Source organism: Gracilinanus agilis, chromosome 1 (genome assembly GCF_016433145.1).
Source record: "Gracilinanus agilis isolate LMUSP501 chromosome 1, AgileGrace, whole genome shotgun sequence".
NCBI classification, from domain to species: Eukaryota; Metazoa; Chordata; class Mammalia; order Didelphimorphia; family Didelphidae; genus Gracilinanus; species Gracilinanus agilis.
The window spans coordinates 125,200,713-125,220,956 of NC_058130.1; the positions used below are offsets into that span (position 1 = coordinate 125,200,713).

At 35.3% G+C, this 20,244-nt stretch overlaps 1 protein-coding gene across 2 annotated transcripts in view; it reads right to left on the reverse strand.

Moving 5' to 3' along the window:
• The window catches only part of RIC1 (RIC1 homolog, RAB6A GEF complex partner 1), a 177,356-nt gene that overhangs the window by 21,579 nt on the left and 135,533 nt on the right, over positions 1–20,244 (reverse strand). Inside the window, exons 12-17 of one of the 2 annotated variants that reach the window (XM_044656637.1) lie at positions 19,157–19,360; positions 12,024–12,062; positions 11,786–11,896; positions 10,481–10,570; positions 8,663–8,823; positions 7,334–7,472 (exon numbers count right to left, since the gene is read on the reverse strand). In XM_044656637.1, coding sequence (XP_044512572.1) covers positions 7,334–7,472; positions 8,663–8,823; positions 10,481–10,570; positions 11,786–11,896; positions 12,024–12,062; positions 19,157–19,360 — 744 coding nt within the window. The remainder of the gene's footprint in view (positions 1–7,333; positions 7,473–8,662; positions 8,824–10,480; positions 10,571–11,785; positions 11,897–12,023; positions 12,063–19,156; positions 19,361–20,244) is intronic. The other variant, XM_044656642.1, reaches the window with a different exon arrangement.

Consider the following 20,244-nt stretch of genomic DNA (forward strand, 5'->3'; position numbering starts at 1 on the left):
TCCACTATCTATCACAATAGCTTTCCCCCCCTACTTTGTGCAGCTAAAAATCTAATGATAAAATTTTCTCTACTTAATATAAGTAATAAATATGTTAAAGTAGAGAAGTGTACACTACAGTTTGGAAAATTTTAGTGCCTAAAAAGTAAGTTCCACTATTTCCAAAGAGCTATAAAACTGCATATATACTCTTTGATCCTATAATACTACAACTGGGTCTGTATTCCAAAGAGATCATAAAAAATGGGAAAGGACCTACCTGTACAAAAATATTTATAGCAGCTCTTCTTGTAGTGGCAAAGAATTGGAAATTGCGGGGGACGTCTATCAATTGGGGAATGGCGGAATAAATTGTGGCCCACGATGGTGATGGAATATTATTGTGCTTAAGAAATTATTTCAGAAAGAGCTAGAAAGATCTACATGAATTGATGCAGAGTGAAATAAGCAGAACCAGGAGAACACTACATAATAACAACAGAATGGTACAATGACTAACTGTAAAAGACTTATCTCAGCAATACAATGATCCAAGATGACTGTAAAACTTATGACAAAGAATGCTATCCACCTCCAGAGAAAGAACCATTGGAGTTAGAATGCAGATCAAAGCGTATTATTTTTCACATTAGTTTATTTATGGTTTTATTTTTGGTGCGTGGCTATATATGAGTATTTTCTTACAACAATGACCAATATGGAAGTATGTTTTGCAGATTAATACATGTATAATCCAGATCAAATTGCTTACCATCTCTGGGAGGGAGAAAGACATTTTGAATCTTTATAATTCTGGAAACCTATACTGAAAATTGTTATTACATGTAATCAGAAAAATAAAATATCTAAATAAAGGGAAAATAATTCCAGCAATATTTTAAACAACCCATTTCCTGATTAAATTTACTCTAAATCTGAGTACTGCTCCAGTTGCAGTTCTTGGCTGAATAAGTTTACCTAAAGGATAATATGGTAGCAATTTTCAACATTGATCTTTTTTTTTTTTTTTTTAAAACCCTTACCTTCCGTTTTGGAGTCAATACTGTGTATTGGCTCCAAGGCAGAAGAGTGGTAAGGGTAGGCAATGGGGGTCAAGTGACTTGCCCAGGGTCACAGAGCTGAGAAGTGTCTGAGGCCAGATTTGAACCTAGGACCTCCTGTCTCTAGGCCTGACTCTCATTCCACTGAGCTACCCACCCCCTCAACATTGATCTTTGAAGAAAAGAAGATAATGTGTTTAAAGGGTTCTTTTACCCCCATAGAAGAAAAGCAACATGAAAGTCTATTTTAAAAGAATTATCTAGTTCTTAATCTAATCTTAATCTAATGCTTAGGTTCTAAGCATTTATGTAATGCCTCCTATATACCAAGCTTTGTGCTAAGTACTTTTATAAATGTTATATCATTTAATCCTCAAAACAACCCTCAGAAGTAGGTGTTATTACCTTCATTTTATAGTTGAGGAAATGGAGATAGAGGTTAAATGACTTGTCCAACATCATACAGTTAGGAAATGTTTGAGGTTAAAGTTGAACTCAGAGCTTCCCAACTCTAGGCCCAGTGCTCTATCCACTGAGAGACTTAAAAGATTTAAACAAATTTCTACAGACAATAATATAGAGACCAACACAAATGAGGATAAAGCTATAATCTATAATTTAAATTTCTATTAAGCTAGTTCACCATATTCTGTGAATAGCCTAGATATCATCATCAGATTCCTAACTACCAGTCCAACATCACAGATAAGGAGAAGCAAATAAGGGGAGTTTGGGTAATCTGTAGACCAAAACACTCTCATTTAACTGGATATTTCCTTAATTCTAATATATAGATACAAATTAAGATAATTAAGGGACATATGAGAACCAATAAAAGCCTAAATTCATTCACAGAGAGGGTCCTACTCTTATCTTATTATCATACATAGTATTTCAATTCCTTAATTGAGAACTCTGAAATTCCTTTGCTGACCATAACTTCTCCTTCTACCTTTTTCTATTCCTCACTTCTAATCTTTTATCCTTACTTTGCTCTCTAGGCCACCACTCCTGCCTGGGTTTCAATTTCCTCTCTTCTCAGTCCTGAACCTCAGATTAACCAGCATCTGTCTCTTGTCTTATCACAATTCATGCCTCACTAAACTTTAGCCCTGAATATCTCAATGATCCTCCACCTTTTTGCCTCTTACTTACATGCCACTGAATGGCCTTGGAGAAAGGGACACAATTCTGTTATCTGGTTTCGGTGTACATTTATGTGACCTAATCTCAGCAGCTGCCAGGCAGGCCTTTCCCTCTTCCCAAGTATCATGCAGTCCAAATCGCTCTCTACAAAGCTGTTCTCTCTTAACTGCCAAATTTAATGGCCTTTCCTCAATCTTCATCCTTATTGTCCTCTTTACAGCCTTTGGCTCTGTAAGTCCCCATTCTCCTTGCTACTCTCTTCTCTCCCAGTTCTTTTAGGGCTGCCTTTTCTGACCATTTCTTTTTCAGTCTCTTTTGCTTGATCTTCATAACACTAACTATTTTTCCTCACAGGGCTGCCTTATAGGATTTTGCCCCAGGCCCTCTTCCTTTCTCCCTCTTCACTTAGTAATCTTATTAGCTCCCATGGTTTCATTTATCAACACTATGATGATGTTTCTGAGATCTACCAATCCAGCCCTGACCTCTTTCCTAACCTCCAGACTTGTATCTTAAAATACCTATTAGACATTGCAAACAGGATATCCCTTAAATAGCTTAAATGCAATTTGTCTAACATCAGACTCACGAGGTCCCATATCAGACACACCCCTTAAACTTTCTCCTCTTCTTAATTTCCCTATTTTTTTGAAGGCATCATCAGGCTCCTAGTCACTCAGAATCAAAACCTAAGTTTCATCCTTGACTGCTCACTCTCTCTCACCCCCTTCCCCCATATTCAATCTTATGTCAAGGCCTGTAAAGTCTATTTTTACATTTCCCTCTTCCCTCCTCTGACACTACTACCAACCAAATACCTCAAGTCTGAATTACTGCACCAGCCTGCTGGTTCATATCTACCCCAAGTCTCTCCTTGCTCTAGTCCAATCTTTGCTCAGCTATCAAAGTATCTTCTTAAAGAACTATGCAACCCCCACACCCCCATCCTCACCCCTGACCAAACAAAAACACTTCAGTAGCTACCTATCAGTTTCACAATCAAATATAAAATCCTCCCTTTGGGTGTGCAAAGCTTTTTGTAACATGCCCTCTCTCCAAACCTCTCTAGTCTTTTTACCTTACAACTTTGACCACCAAGGACTCTTCAATCCAGTGACATTGATCCCCTTGCTGTTTTGGAGCAAGAAACTTCATTTTTTTACTTTAGGCCATTTTCAATGAAATTCTTTCTTCTGGATTCTCTGGTTTCCTTCAAGCTCTAGCTAAAACCCCATCTTCTAAAGAAGCTTCTTTGATTCTAGTTACTTCTTTTTTGTTGACTAGTTCCAATTTATCTGATATAAATTTGTTTGTACATAGTTATTTGCATGTTATCTCCCCCCATTAGCCTTGTTGCTACAAGTTCCTTTAAAGCTAGGACTGTTTTTTACTTTTTTTGTATTACCAGAATTTAGAATAGAGTCTGGCACATAGAAATGTTCACTTACTGACTTAAATCAAGCTACTCTGAACCTTTTTTTTCCTTTCTCAAACTTCTCATGCTAACTCCTCACCAATCTTTCTTGACAGAAGACCTTAATTTTTACTTTAAATGAAAAACAGATCCTATTTGTCACAAAGACCTTCTTCTACATCCTACATTTTACACCTACCTTCTCTTATTAATCTTCACTCTTTTCCCATTTACTGACCACTTCCCTGATGCCTACAAAATACTTTCCCTCTGAATGAAATTATGTAGAATGAAGTGAGCAGAACCAGAATAATTAATAAAACAACTAAAAAAAACCACTTTTGAAAGACTTAAAATTTCTGATTAATGCAATGACTAACCATAAGGACTGATGATGAATGAAACTTGTTACCCATCCTCCTGACAGAAGTGATAGAATCAAAAGGCAGAATGAGATATAATTTTTAGATATGGTCAACATGGAGATATATTTTGCTTGACTATGCATGTCTATTACAAGAGCTTTTTCTTTTATGTTTCAACAGGGAGAGAGGAAGGAAGAGAAAAATCAATAAGTGGTAATTGAAAAATTAGCTTCAAAATTATTTTTAAAAAGCCTTTTCCATAAATAAAAAATATTTTCTTGCCTCTATCATTCCTCCCAACTATATCTTTTCCTACCTTTATAGTTAAACTCCTAGAAAAACTTTTTTGTTGTTTCTGGTTTCCAACCTTTAATTCACCTTCTGACCTCATCAAAACTTTCAGGTTATTAGATGATCTCATCTGCTAAATTTGAAGGCTTTTATTTAATCCTCATCCTTCTTCACCTCCTCTGCACCATCTGACACAACTGACCACCCTCTTCTCACTGGTTTTTTGTGACACTGCTCTCTCTTCTCTTCCCTACTTGTATGACTACTCCTTTCTCAATCTCCATTGCTATACCATTATCCAGGCCATAAATCTATAAAGGTCCTTGGGTCCTTTCATGCTATCTTTCTCACTCTTTCTCTGTGAGCTCACCAGTTTAATGAATGAATGAAAAAGTGTTCATGATGTCCAGAGTACTATGTTACGTGTTGAAGTTACAAGTAGAAATGTTCCCGTGGATTCAATTATCCTCTTTTGGTCTCCCTCTAGAACTCTAGTCCTGTGTCATCAATTGCTTTTTTTGGGAAAACTTCAACCTGTGGCTCCAAAGGCATTTTCCAAACTTACAATGTTCCAAAAGGAAGTCATTTTCTCCCATCCTTCCCCAAAGCACTTCCCACAACTATTCTATTATTTCTTTTGAGAATATTCCCATTCTTTTAGTCACCTCAGAGTCATCTATCCTCAACAGTTCATCCTCACTTAATGTCCACTCCTAATAATCTGTTGTCTTATTAATCTCTTCTTATCACTCACATGGCTACCACTCTAGGTTAAGGCTTCCCTACCTCGTTCTTGGGCCACAATGATAGTCTCCTAAATGGTCTTTCTGCCTCAGCTTCTCTTCAATCCATCCTTTTGGAGGAACTTTTTTTTTAAATTTTAAAAAAGTATTTTATTTCTCCAATTACATGTAACAATAATTTCCAACGTACATTTTCTGAAATTATAGGATCCAAATTGTCTCTCTCCTTTTCCTGCCCCTCCCAGAGATTGCAAGAAATTTGATCTGGGTTTTACATGTGTTATCATGCAAACATACTTCCATATTAGTCATTGTTCTGAGAGAACATTTATATAAAAACAAAACCCCAAATAAAAACACAAATAAACTAAAGTTTATTTATTTTAGAATAGTAGACTTTGATTGGCATTCACATTCCAGCTTTTTCTCTGGAGGTGGATAGCATTCTTTGTCATTAAGTCCTTCAGAATTGTCCTGGATCATTATATTGCCAAGAGTAGCCAAGTCTTTCATAGTTGATCGTAGTACAATATTGTTGTTACCATGTACAATGTTCTCTTGGTTCTGCTTATTTCAATTTGCATCAGTTCATGTAGGTCTTTCCATCTCTTTTCTGAAATCATCCTATTCATCAATTCTTATAGCACAACAGTATTTCATCACAATCATATACCACAAATTTGTTCAGCCATTTACCAATTGATGAAGATCCCTTCATTTTTAATTCTTTGCCACTACAAAAAGAGCTGCTATAAACATTTCTGTACAAGTAGGTTTTTTTGGATTTCTTTGGTATATAGAACTAATAGTGATACTATAGGGCATGGCAGTCTTATGGTCCTATGAACATAGTTCCAAATTGCCCTTGAAGGAACTTTAAAAACACTTGTTGAAATAAAAAAAGCCATTCTAGTTACTTTCAGTCCAAAATATTTCCCTTGAATTAGCTCTCTACTAATTTAGAGTGAAGTCAAGGATATAGGTTACATGGCAGTTACACATGATCATTCCTGTCAAATTCTTAAACACCATTTTAGTAATTGCTTCAAATAAAAGAACTTTCCATTTCTTTTCAACAGATGTGTTCTATCATACCCAAGTCTCTTCGTTTCACACCAGGAAGGAACTGTACTGTAAGGATAGTACTAATCAAATAAATAAATACAGTTAAGTATAAATATATAGGGAGAACTACAAAGGGTTATGAGAGTTCACAAATGGGAGGGAACATGTCTCACTGTGAGAAATGGGAGTGGGAGGAAGTAGAGAAACAGGGAAAGCAATGTGGACAAATTGATATTTTAGTCAGGCCTTAGAATTTGGTTAAGATTTCAAAAGGCATATATATGGGGGAAGAGCATTACAAAAGTACAAAGGGAGGCAAGTGTAGAATACATTTAGAAAATGATCTATTTCTGGAAGGGAGCTTAAGGGTAGTGAAGAACAGTATGAAGTAAGGGGTAGAATAGTAGGTTGGGAAACACTGAGGGTTTTACATGATAAGTTAAAGAGTGACATTCAAGAAATTTTTACCATTTTAAAAAAAGTCAATACACACATTATAAAAACATACAACAATCATCATACTAAAAGTAAGCAAAATATCTTTCTCACTCTTGTTCCTCCAGAATCATATTTGTTTGGAGAGGTATTATGATGTACTTGTTGACTCAGTTCTATCACAAATATCCTGTTCGATCTTGAGTAAGTAACCTATGCTTCAGTTTTCTCATGTGATAAATAGAGATAGTAATATCTATACAATATACCTCACCTGATTGGTTTAAAGGTTAGTTCTGACAATGTAGATCAAATCACTTTGAAAAGACAAAAACTATTACACAAATATAAAGTAACATTACCAAAATGTTTTCAATCACAATTCTAATATGTAGCTTTTAGTTTTTTTTCTGGTTAGAATGAGGTAAAGATTATGGGGCAAAAGAATAAGAATCTTAAACTGTTTTGACTTTTTCCCCCTGCTTATAATTCAAATCCTTTTAAAAGAAATGTTTTAAAAAGAATTATTTTGAATACAAATCCATACTCATAAATAAGATTTTTTTTTGCCATTATTTTCATTTTGTTTTACCTTTACAAGAAAGAGGATGCATGGTAGCACAATGTTGCAGAATGTAAAGATGGAAAAAAATGCACCTAACTGTTCAAGTTAACAATTTTTCCCAATTTAAATTCTATTTTAAAATCCATATCCTCTATATTCATTATGCCTTATCAACCACCTAGCAAACTTGATAATTCATCCCAAAAAAATCTCACTCAAACTACTCCAGTGGACAAAAACCTAAACAGATTTGATGACGCAAATAGTACCTGATGTGGCATTTTCAATGTGATCCCAGTTTCTGTTCTCACTGATGTCAGAGTCACAGATACTACTAGGAAAGGATGAGGGATATATCGAGACATGGAAACCTCCTGAAGAATCTGAATACTGGCAGCAGTATTTAGACTATAAAAATAAAAACATTTTAAATATTATTACTCCCAAGGTTTTTTTTTTCCCTTTCAGCAATATTAGTTACTAGAATTTCATGATTACATTTCTCCCTCCCACAGGCCATGTATACATATTATCTATTCCATCTGCCAACTACATAAGAAAAGGACCTGCTCCCTACCTATAGTCTATGTCTTCTCCCGCACTTCCCTTCCTTAGGGAGGATAATGGCCAAAAAAAAAAAAAAAAAAAAAAAAGAGGAAAAATTTGGAAATCAGAAGATTGCCATGATAGATAGTTGAGAGGAATGAATTTTAAGCTAGGAATAACAAGGTGGGTTCTCTGATTTTACCTTACTAAGAAGATGGATTTCACTGGGCAGAGTCTCACTCATTTCCCCAACCTTTATTTTTACTATCACCATAATTGAACATTAATAGCTCCCATCATTTTTCAAGGAAACATCAACAATGTAATAGATTTTTGGTTAGGAAGTGTCTCCGTTTTTCATCTGATGAACAGAGGGAACACCTCTGATAGCACTATATTGTATGAGATACTTAGAGTATGAGGTAAAGTGATAGCTAAACTACTGAAAGTTTCATCATTCTAGAAACTCCCAACAAACATTAGCAGCCATCTTGAATTTCAAACTAATTAGAACCTATCTTGAACACCAGAAATGGCCATTTATTTCAAAAGTTTTTGCAAAAGTATAAAAGAGATCTAGATTTCAGCTATGAGTACAATGCCTGGAGGTGTTTAATCTATGCTTGTTGACTTGAAATGAAAACCTATAAATTGGAAATTCCAAAGTACAACCACCTCACTTCAAAGATAAAGATAAAGGTACTGAGGACGGAAGAGAATGAGTGATTTGCTAAAGGTCAGACAGGGAGTGGTTAGGATTCAAAGCCAGGTCCTTTGACTCCAAATCTAGTCCTCTCTTCATGACATCATTATCATCTCCCAAAGAGCCACAAGAATGTTAATTAACTAAATAATAAGTTAACATAGAAGTTGGTTTTAATTTCTATTATCAATCTGTAATCTAAAAGAGGTGACTATAGTTAGAAATCATTGATTAAATATTTCTTTAATGTGCTTAGATGATTAAAATTAAGTTTTTGAGAAAATGAAAGCTAAATTGAGGGCACATGATAAATAACAGTTTAAATCAATTTCTTTCATGCTCTACTCACCCATCAGTTTTCCTTTCAATACTGTAAAGACATATAGAACAGTCAGCTCTAAATAATATTACCATGTCCCGGAAAACACTAAGCAGTAATGTTTCTGCCTGAACTTTGGTGACATGAGCAAAAGCATTGTCCAGGTTGGATGTTCGCAAGTAAACTCTTAGCTGTAGAATCCCCCCAAAAGAAAACAAAAAGCAAACGATTCAGTCTTTTGGTCACAGACAACAACTATTTTGGATGTGAATTTTCTTTTACTTTTTTTAAGTAATGGAAAATTAAAAGATATATCCGAAATCAGTTAACAAACGGAAGCAATGATGTCCACAAGGCTATGCTTATTACGTAAGTATAACTGAAATCTCTAGTTCTACTCAACAAATATTTATTTTCTGTTGTATTCAATATATGTGTTTGATTTTGTGCAAAGTTTTTTTGCACAAAATCCTACACATTGATGTGAACATATGTAAGTATAACGAAATGAAGAGTGTGATTGAGGTGATGTTGAAAAAGAAGAGATCTAGCATGAACAAAATCAATGCAATGAGTAAAAGAAGAGAAAGCAGTTGGGTTGGGAAAAAAATTCTCACATTAAATATTTCTGATAAAGACATGACAAGTAGGACATGTAGAAAACTAACAGAAATATAGGGATATTTAACAGATAGGTCTATAATTTCACTTGTATAGAGAACTGAAAGATGAAACTCCCTCTCTCAATGCAATGCAAGTATATGACAAAAAGCTATTCCCCAATGGACAAGTGGCTAATGGATACAAACCAACTGTTCTCAAAAGAAGAAAGGCAAACTGGTAAGAACTATATGAAAGACTGTTCCAAAACTTTTCCAAAAACAAATGTGAATCAAAACAACTCTGAACTTTCACTTCATGTCTGGTCAAGAAATCTTCATTAACCACTTCTATGTTCCTGCCCTCAAGGAGCTCAAAATCTAAATAGATTATATGCAAACAACTATGTATAAACAAGATGCATGTATACATATGTGTATATATAAACAAAATAAATTGGAGGTATTATCAGAAGGAAGATACTAAAATTAAAGGGGAATAAGAAAAGTTTATTGAAGAAGGTGAGTTTCATACACAGAAAATCAACAAATAAAAGACAGGAAAAATCCCCATAATAAGTAAAATCTGGAAAGGCAGGCACATGAATTTGAAGCTGTGAATTTGGCCAACCACTCAGAAAAAAAATACAGAATTATGCTAAGAAAGTGACTAAAATACTCATGCCATTTGACTAAAAGATCTATATGGGGAAAAACAAAAACAAAACAAAATCTGAAAAACTAAACTGGAGATTTCATTAATATAGGTAACTCCTAGATGAGGGATCTCCCTCCACCGATACATGTTGGCACCTTCTTTGCACTCAGTTTCTGAGAGTTGCCTAGAGTACTTTGAGTAAGGTCATAAAGCCACTGCTTCGGAGGTAGGATTTGCAACTGAAATTGCATGCTCTGAAATAATGATCAAACTAAATCCCAATGAAGAGAGATGAGAATGTACCTTTCTTCCTTCTTTGCAAAAGTTTAGAAATGTGAAATCCTAAATGTATTTCTAGTCTTTTAATTTCCAGTCTTGGTTGAAGTTTTTGTTAATTTTGCTGAACTGATTTGGTTCTTTTTTCCCCTATATTTTGTATAGAGTATAGCTTTTTAGAAGGAAAAAGGCAAGGAATATATGGAGAAATGATGGTAGAAAAATGTTTTTGGATTTGTTGCTTTTATTTAAAGCTTAACTTTAAATGCTTAACATTAAAATATGGAAAACTGTTACTTTTAAATTTCTTTTTACCTCTTCTTGGTGGTCATTTAAATTATAACATGCCAGGACAATAAAATCATTCCACCAGGCTAAGCCACCTGTCACGATCATATTTTGTTCCTTAAAATACAAGAGAAAAAAGCAATACATTAGTTTCATGACTTAATTATATAGCTACCCCAAGCTATAAGATCTTCATATTTGTTTTTAAGGAGGCCTATAATTTCACCAGTACAAAGAGAACCTAGCCCCTAGAACACTTCTTCTAGTCCCATAGATTAACTCATTCTTTTGCAATTTATAATCTTTGACTTGCTCAGTCACATAGCTTTTATATGTGAGAGGCAAGATTAGAATCCAGATCATCTTCCTAACTTTTTTGTCTGTCTTAGAATCAATACTGGGTATTGGCTCTAAGGCAGAAAGTAGTAAGGGCTAGGCAATGGGGGTTAACTGACTTGCCCAGGGTCACACAGCTAGGAAGTGCCTGAGGCCAGATTTGAACCTAGGACTTCCAGTCTCCAGGACTGGCTCTCAATCCACTGATCCACCTAGCTGCCCCCTCATCCTCCTAACTTTTAAGGCCAATTCTCTATCAGCTATTTCACTGACTCTCAAGAAGCTGATATATTTGTGAAATATTCTCAGGCAAATGAAAGAACCACCCCAGTATTTTTGCTATGATCTTCAACTACAAAAAAAAAAATTAGGTAATTTTCTAATATCTTCATTAGTAGTAACTCTCAAGGAAAGATAAGATAAGGAAGACTTGGGCCTTAAGCTCAAAATGAGCAGTGAAGCTTTAAATTTAGCAAGTAAAGAACTATGCCCCTTCAATTATTTGAAGTCTTACCCAGTTTGAAATGAACTGTGACAAGGTATAAAAGCTAGGTTTTCCTCAAATAATTAGTATAATTCACAAGGTAAATATTGAAAAAAAATTGGTTTTTGTGCCTTTATTTTCTTATATTTTCATTTAAAAATTATAGTAATGGACCGCAAAAGCTGGCAGTAGCACAGATTTCTCTAAGTCACTGAGAATCCCCTACTTTATATCAGTTCACTTGAAGCACATGTAATGCATTTAACCTAGGGCAGAAACTACTCCCCTAATGTTTATGAGAATGTACTTTTCTACTTTATTTTCAGTAACAGGATTATTGGTATGGAACACTATATATAAAGTTATGGAATTTTTCTCTAGCATTAACAAAAAAATTCAAGCACTTGCACTATATTCTTTTAAATTATTTTTCATTTCATGCATTTTTTTAAAGGGAGCATGACTTTGTGTTTGATGGCACAGATCTCTTTCTACTTTGTAAAAGGACTGACCTGGGTAATATTTCCAAAGAGCTTCCATTTTTTGGTGAGTAATGAATAATGTGCAAAACCAAACTTGCCAACAACAGCAACATTTTGCCCCAGCTTGTCAATTGCTGAAAACTGTTGGAATAAAATAAAGAGAATTCTCTGGAAACCAACATACTTTGTTAAATATCACTTACAAAAAGAAACAAAGCTACTAAAGGAAATATTTAAAAACAAATGAATCAAGAATAAAGTAACTTACCCGTATAGGCCAATTACTCTCTAGATAAGTGCTGGAAATCTAGAGAAAACAACAGAAGAACTTCATGAGACTTAATCAAATCATTAACTTAGTACTGTTGATAAAATGGTATTCATTTTCCTGCATGATTTTCAAAATCATACCATAGAAAACATTTATTATTTTGTCCATACTAAATCTCAGAAATCTCAATTTCTTGTTTATTAATTGGTAGAGATCTTTAAATTAACCCACTTGTGTATCAGACTAATCTTATTTCTAATAACCATTTCTATCATTATACCAATAGCTCAATTGTCATATACCTCTGGAATTAGATTTGTTTCTGGTATTCCTACAGGTTTCAAATATCTTTTCTTTATACTCTAATTTACTGTAACTGTAAGTTTCCTGAAGGCAAAGTCTATGTATATTATAATTTCTTCTATCTCTCTCTAAAGCAGTTTCTAGGCATATAGGGAACAGTCAAAAACCGTTGATAAATTAATCAAACAAATATTTATTAAGCACCTACAATGTTCCAGTGACATAAGGGAATATAAGAAAAAAGAAGGAAATAGTTCCTACTTGCAAGAAGTTCAGATTCTAATGCAAAAGACAAGAATAATATATACAAATGCACAAAATAATATATAAAGAAAATAAATCCAAATATATGCAAAGTAATTAAATACAAAGTAGTTTAGGAGGGAAGGCATAAAATTTTCCTGTGTGAATATGGGATTAACTCTCCCCTTGTCTACTTTTAAATTTTATCAACAAAAGCGAATATACCTATACCTAATCCTAAAGTAGGAGAAGTCCACAAAAACTTCTTATTAAAGGGGTTTTGTAATGCAGGATTTATGCAAGATCTCTTGCATTTGCAAAACTACCCTAGGCAATCCTGTCAATTAGGAGAATGGAACTTTGGCCTGGCAGGTGCCAGTCCCAAGACCTGACAGTTTGAGCTGGGACTATAAGTACCCCTGCAGAACCAACCTGGGGGTTCTGATTTCCTTGACCTCACCCAGATACCCAGTTACCCCTTGACTTCCCTTGGGGACCCAGGAGGGATTGAGGGAGGTGGTATGTAACCAATTCATCAACTTCATCTGTCTAGCTGGTGGATCATATAATATCAGGGCAATGAAAATTATCTCTGGCTGAGGGGCTGGTTCCCTCAGCCTGATCTTACCTTCTAGTTCCATTGCCAACACAGGCCAGTCGCCCTTAGCAACAGCTTCTCTAGATCCTAAACCCTCTTTCCTCAGTTTTCCCTTCTGTGTTTAAATAAAACCTTAGCCTGAAACTGTGAGCTCCTATAGTTAATTATAACATCATCCTGGGCAAAGGGGGCTGAGGAGAGGGGAAAATAGCAACCACTTGACTCCAAAGGAGGTATTGGCCAAGCATCCATTTTATTCAGGAAGTGTGTGAGCTTCACTTCCTGTTGAGTACTGCTTTCACTCCAGCAGGGAGGGGCTCCTCACTCTCCACCTTAAAGGAGCCTACAGATAGCAGGAAGACTGACTGGGCATCACAGTTCAGGCTGCACATCCTTGGCAGTCTCAAACCACCAGCTACAATAGTTATAGGCTCCCTGGCCAGGTGACTCACTTGTACCACCAGCTCCCCTGTTATCAGCCAGTTTACCCCCTTATTATAGTTTGCATCTCCAAAAGCAACTAACTGCTCCATGGCAGTCCTAAGCAAATTTAAAGACTACAACTGGTCCCCTCAAATGGAGGAAGGAATAGGAAGTGATGCAAAGAAAGGTCTTCAAAAGTGGCTGAAATTTCCTATCAGGAGGTCTTTGGGCTAAATCTAGAGCATGGATGACCAGGGACCCCTGGCAAGACTGCTCTTGGATATTCTCCTTTTGGAGACACTGCTTGAGTGAATGAAAAGCTGACTCCTGTCCTGGCTTCTGGAGAGAATAGTTTCTGGAGAGGCCTCCCTGTCTTGGAGGAGAAGGCTGCGTGGGTGGACTCCTTGTTATATTCACCACAGGCCCTCAGCTGAGGGTCTTCCTGCTGAGGGCTAATTAGCCCTGCCTGGGTTGAGCCAGGGGCCGAAGCAAATATTTATTGTGTTAGGTTAGATATCTTACTCTACCCTCTCACATTTTCCTACTTTCACTCTTCCTCTCTTTTTGTAAATAAAACCACCAAAAATCATTTTGACTCGAGTTTATAATATCGGCGACCACATTCTCATATTTAGTCAAACCATATTTTATACCCTACACATGGGAGGGTCAGGAAAAGCTTCATGTAGAAGACGATGTAGAAGTCATGAGAGTTTGAATTTTAAAAAAATTATATTTGAGTGGGGAGAAGGAATTAGATTCAAAAAATGTTGTGAGATAGAAACAGCAACTAATTTGATATGTAGGATGAAGGAGAGGGAGCTGTTGAGGGTAATACTGAGATTATTTTACTAGAAGACCAAAAGGAGAGCAGTGCTAACAGAAATAAAGAAGACTGGAAGATGGGAGGATTTGGAGGTAAAGTTAATGAGTTTAGTTCTGGACATGTTAAGTTTTTGATGTCTCCAAGACATCCAGGAGAGAGAGATATTATATATGTGTATGTACATAGGTACTTATACATGCTTTTAGGAAAATTCCTTGGATATACATATGTGCATATATAAATTCATACACACACATATGTTATAAATACATCTGTGAGTTATCTGTATAGGGATCTGATGAGGTTATCAAGAGAGCATAGAAAGAGAAGAGGACTTAATACAGAACCCTGGAGAACATTTAGAATTGGAGGGAGCAATATGGACAAGAAGTAAGCAAAAAAGACTGGGGAATGACCAGACTTTGAAAGGAAGAGAAAAAACAGAAAGGAATATTATGAAACCTAGAGAGGAAAAAGTATTCAAGGAGGAGATAGTAATCAACAGTGTCGAAAGCTATAAAGAAGTTGAAAAAGACAAAGATCAAAAAGATAATTAGTTTTTGTAATTAGGAGATCAATGTAAATGGAGAGAATAGTTTCAGTTGAATAAATTAGGAAACCAAAATGAAAAGGGCTGAAGAGTGAGAGGTGTAGAAGTGAAGGCAGATGGTGTTTTTAAAGATGCTTTTCAAAGGCATTTGGATGAGAAAGGGATGAGAGATTTAGGAAACCTTTTAGGGAGGGTAAGGCCAGTGAAGTTATTTTTTCTTTTAAGGATGAGGGAGACCTTTGCATGTTGGAAGGCAAAAGGGAAGGAAAGATTGTAGGTCCATAAGAGGGGGGACTTCTGGAGAAGATGGTAGGAACGGGATACAGTATACATAGAGAGAAACTGGTCTTGACAAGAACAAGGGCTACTTTATTGTCAGAGGCAAGGGGGAAAGTGGAAAGAATGCAAGATAAGGTGAAGGGATTTTGAGATAAAGAAAAGGGGAGAAGTGGCAGCTCCTATCAAATGGACTCATATTTTTCAGTAAAATAAGAGGCAAGGAGAGAAAGGGTGGGGAAAGAAAAGCATCAGGAGTGAAGAAAAGGTTTAGAATTCCTTCTGAGGGAACTGAGATAGGGAATCCTTTAAGGAAGAATTAAGGACTGCAGTGAGAACTCAGTTGAGATCAGATAACATGAATTTGTAATATATTCAGTCTGCATAGTTATGAGACCTTCTCAAACTTCCAAATAGGAAAAGAGGAAAGAAGTAGATGGTGGGAATAATCCAAAGTTAAGGTCTGGAATGAGATATGGAGTGATAAGACAAGAAGTTAGACAGCAGAGGACACTGTAGAATTAAAATGGCTTGTTCTTGTTCAGAATATGTTTCAGTTGTGTCTGAATTTTGTGACCCCTTTTGGGGTTTTCTTGGTAAAGATACTCTAGTAATTTGCCATTTCCTTCTCTAGCTCATTTTACTGAGGAGGAAACTGAGGCTAACAGGATTAAATGACTGCTTCAGTCACAGGTTGATATGTGTTTAAGGCTCAGGAAGTAAACTCAAAAAGCTTAGTCCACTAAATTAATTTTGATAATAATTATGATAATTAGCATACAAAGAGCTTTACAGTAGTAACTCATCTTCTAGTGGAAAGAACATGTTGAACATAGTCTAAATGTAATTTATATTCCTAAACATTTAAATAATAGTCATTAGTAAACCAGTAAACTAATAACAAGTAAAGTAAATAAAATATAAGATTCTAATCAGAATGTATCTACATTGAGAAAACTATTTTCAAATGGAGATAATTTGTTCCCCAAGTAGAAGGTAATATGAAAGAAAGGACTACTCAGTTTTTGCTTTTTATCCCCAGCACCTAAAAATGTCTTGTACACACAGAAGCTTAATGTTTGTTAGCTGGATAGAGATATACATATAATGTATATCGATAGATAGGTAGATAGACTATTGTCTGGAGATGGCTCTTTTCTTTAGTAGTAGCTTTTCAAGTTTAAAAAATGCCATGGACTTCTTCCTTCCCCCACCTCATGAAACAGATATAGGACAGAGAATTGGAGGGGAAAAAAGAAGGATGAAAATACTAAAAGGATTTTTGTTTCTGAAGGGAATGCCCTGTGAGATTGATCTTGAACTAGTTTTCAGGTTACAGCCTCTTTCAACATTACCACCACTTGAGCCAGGAAATATCCAGTCCCTCTATAGCAGTACTTATAAAACGTATCCAAACCAGGATACATTTTTTAACTCATTTGGCAGAAGGTGCTGTATTAGGGCGAGTGAGAGCTGAAATTAGAAAACAGAACTAAACAAAAAACTCTTTGGTGATGAGATTTTATTATCTATTTTTAGAAGTTTAAAAATTAATTATTAAATAAAAATATATTTAAATAGAAACTTACTTCCTTACATGTCATCATTGTCCTATCATATTTCATTAAGTACCCTTTAGAATATGCTAAAGAGAAATACTATCTCATTATATGCCTAACTTCATCTCATTTTAACAAACAATGATGTCTTATAAATAGCAAAAGCAAACGACTTATTGTTGATATAAAATTTTCCTTCTTATATAGTCTTTATGCTTGAAAAATTCACCTGGAAGCATAAGGAAGCTTACTTTCTTAAGTGGCCACGATAACTTTGGGTACAACTAATTATTTGTATACTGGCTTTCTGAGAGACTTTTAATCTTAAAGGGTATAACTCTAGCTAGTTCAAAGAAACATCATCATTTACCCCAAAATGCCCAGGTTAAAATTCTGCAGTTTGGGGGTAAAGTCATTTTATACAAACCACATTGGGGAAAACAATGAATTTAATCATTTAGGGGGTATCAAAAAAGGATAATTAGAATTAAAAACTTAGAAGTAAATTCCAGTTTTCAGCCCTTGGCTAATACTAAAATATAGAAATAAATTTCTATTGGATTTAAATTTTTTGGTTCTAGTGTTTTTTTAATTAGATAATTTAAATTTGATTGACCTGCCAATAATAGCTTTGTAATCTTGTGCAAATCTTAAACAATTCTTTAGGGCTAAATTTTTTAATCTATAAAATTAGGCAGCTGGACTAAATAATCTGTATGGTCCCTTCCAGCTCTAAAAATTCTATGCTTCTATTTGAATATAATTGCAAGTGGATCACTAGCTCTGACAATATTTTATGAACTCTGGGAAAAAACTGAAAAATTCAGAAAATGAATTGCCTCTGATACAGAAAAATGTTAGAATTTCATACATAGAGAATATAACGACAGAGTTATTGCTGGTAATCAATAGACAAATCTTTCATCATTATCTTAAATCAATGCTATGAACTGCTTGTTTAATGGATTTTCAGAATCATGGTATTTTAGAGCTGTAGGAAATTAATTACATTTCCTGATTATCTCTTGAATTCCAGACCTAACTGCTTTAATTTTCTGCTCTACTTGGCTCTCTGGTAACAGAGACCTGGCATTTGACACTAGGTAGTTCAAAGTATGGGAAAATGAAAAAGCAGAGAAATGGCTATAAGAGAAGGGAGTAGTAGAAAATTTTAGTAAAGTTACCTGATTAGTAACTTACTAATTATAAAATGGCACAATGAGCATTGGCTGATTTCATGGTATTATCAATATAATTTTAATAACATTTATTGGTACACACCAGTTTTAAAACAGTAAAATAATTATCTTATTGCCAAATTCTTTTTGGAACTATTATTCTATCGCTGTTAAAAAAAAAAAAAAAAAAAAGCAACCACAGGAAAGTAGGAACTGAGGGGGAAGTGAAATGTGTGTGTGTGTGTGTGTATATGTGTGCCAGGACGGACACACACACACACACACACGGGTCAGGATTAGGAAGTTGAAAAATAAGTCTCCATTGTGGAGAAATAGTATCTGATTAGGGCAACTAAGTGGCTCAGTGGATAGAGAGCCAGGCCTAGAGACAGGAGATCCTGGGTTCATATTTGACCTTAGACACTTCCTGTGTTCCTGGGCAAGTCACTTAACCCCAAATGCCTATCCTTTACCTACTTTTTGTCTTGGAACTGATACCTAGCATCAATTCTAAGACAGAGGGTAAAGATTGGGAAAAAAAAAAGAAATAGTACCTGACTATAGAGGAGTTGAGGCTAGCCTGTTTATAAGGAATAGGTACAGGGTTTGGTATTGTAGTAGAAAAGAAAATTTAGGGTACTGAAGCTACAAGTGGATGGTAGTTTAATTAATGCATTCTAATATTCCCCCCAAAGTGAATTTCTGAAATGTCTATTTTGCACTAAACAATCGCTTACTGAATGTCAATATACTCATATTACTGAAAATATATATGTATATTTTAAATGTTTGAATAGGTAAAATTAGTCTATGGTGATAACTTGCAAATTAATATCTTTGTTTACAACTGAGTTGGATTTATATTTCTTGTAAAATCAAAGAGCAAATAAGCTCTTTGTATAGTTGTGATCAGGAGTGACAGGCAAAACTTTTTGCCCTGAAGGTACTGTGCATTTATAAAAGATTTAAAGCAGAGAACATTCTGCATCAAGTGAAAAGAAAAGAGAAGAAACTAAAAATGGGGAACACATAAAATGGTGGAGAAAAGACATGGCACACAAGGAGGTAAGAGCTATGCCACTTTTTTGCAACAACAGAAAACTATTTTTAAAACTAGTCTCAATAGAAATCTTACTGAGTATAAGCAGAAGCAGCTCATCACTAATGAAATTACCTGCACAACGTGCCAATGTCGGTGTCCAAGTAAAGTGCTTAAACCCTGAGAATCTAAACTTCCATCTGAAAATGGACTCTTTTCCCGAATGGGCTTGTGTTCAGAGTGTGCTGATGAGTTTCTAGGATTCTGAGTTTGTGAGGCATCTCCACAGTTCAAATATAAGCGATCTTCTCCCTGAAGTAGCACCTGCTCCTGGTTACTCTGCAAGAAGAGACAAAAAAAAAGAACAATTTTTAAAATGAATACTCCAGTTATTGGAAAGGATAAAGTGGAAGCTAAATAATAGTCATGTTATGGCTAATCTTTGAAGGGCCCTCACTACAAATAGGAAACTGTTCATTCATTCTTTAATGACTCTTCTGCATTTTTCAAAAGTCATTTCCAAACTCTTTTTAAACATTAATTCTACCTCCTACTTGCCCCAGTCCCAACTTGGCTTTTCTTACTGTCCTATTCTCACTGTTCTAACCTTGTAGTTCATTCTTATCTCTTTGTTCTAAGTCTCAGAGAATGAAAGCAAAGCTACCATTCCATATCTATCTTCAACTTCATACCTCTTCCGGTCTCCTCTGGAATCTTGTCTGTCTGTCTGTCTGTCTGTCTCTCCTACAGCTTCATTCTTTCCTTGTCTACTAATCTCTTTCTCCTAGTCCAGTGATGGGCAAACTATAGCCCACAGGCCAGATGTGGCCCCCTGAAATGTTCTATACAGCTGCAGTACATTATTCCTAATCTGAGGAATATGATAAGGATACAATACAATGAAACTTCGAAAGAGTTGCCTTAGAAACAGACTGACAGATGAGCATTTCCTTTCCTTTGGCCCCCTCTTTAAAATGTTTGCCCATCACTGTCCTAGTCTATAAATATGCTCACATTTAAAAACAAAATAAAAAACCCTTTCCTTAACCCTGCCACTCATCACACACACACAGACACAGACACAACACTCATTAAATGCTTACTCTGTGCAAGATATTGTTCCAGAGTTGGAATACAAAAATTAAACAAAACAAAACAAAACCCCACACTCCCTGCCTATTCTCAAGGAACTTAAGATTATTCTGAGGAAGGATATGACGGAC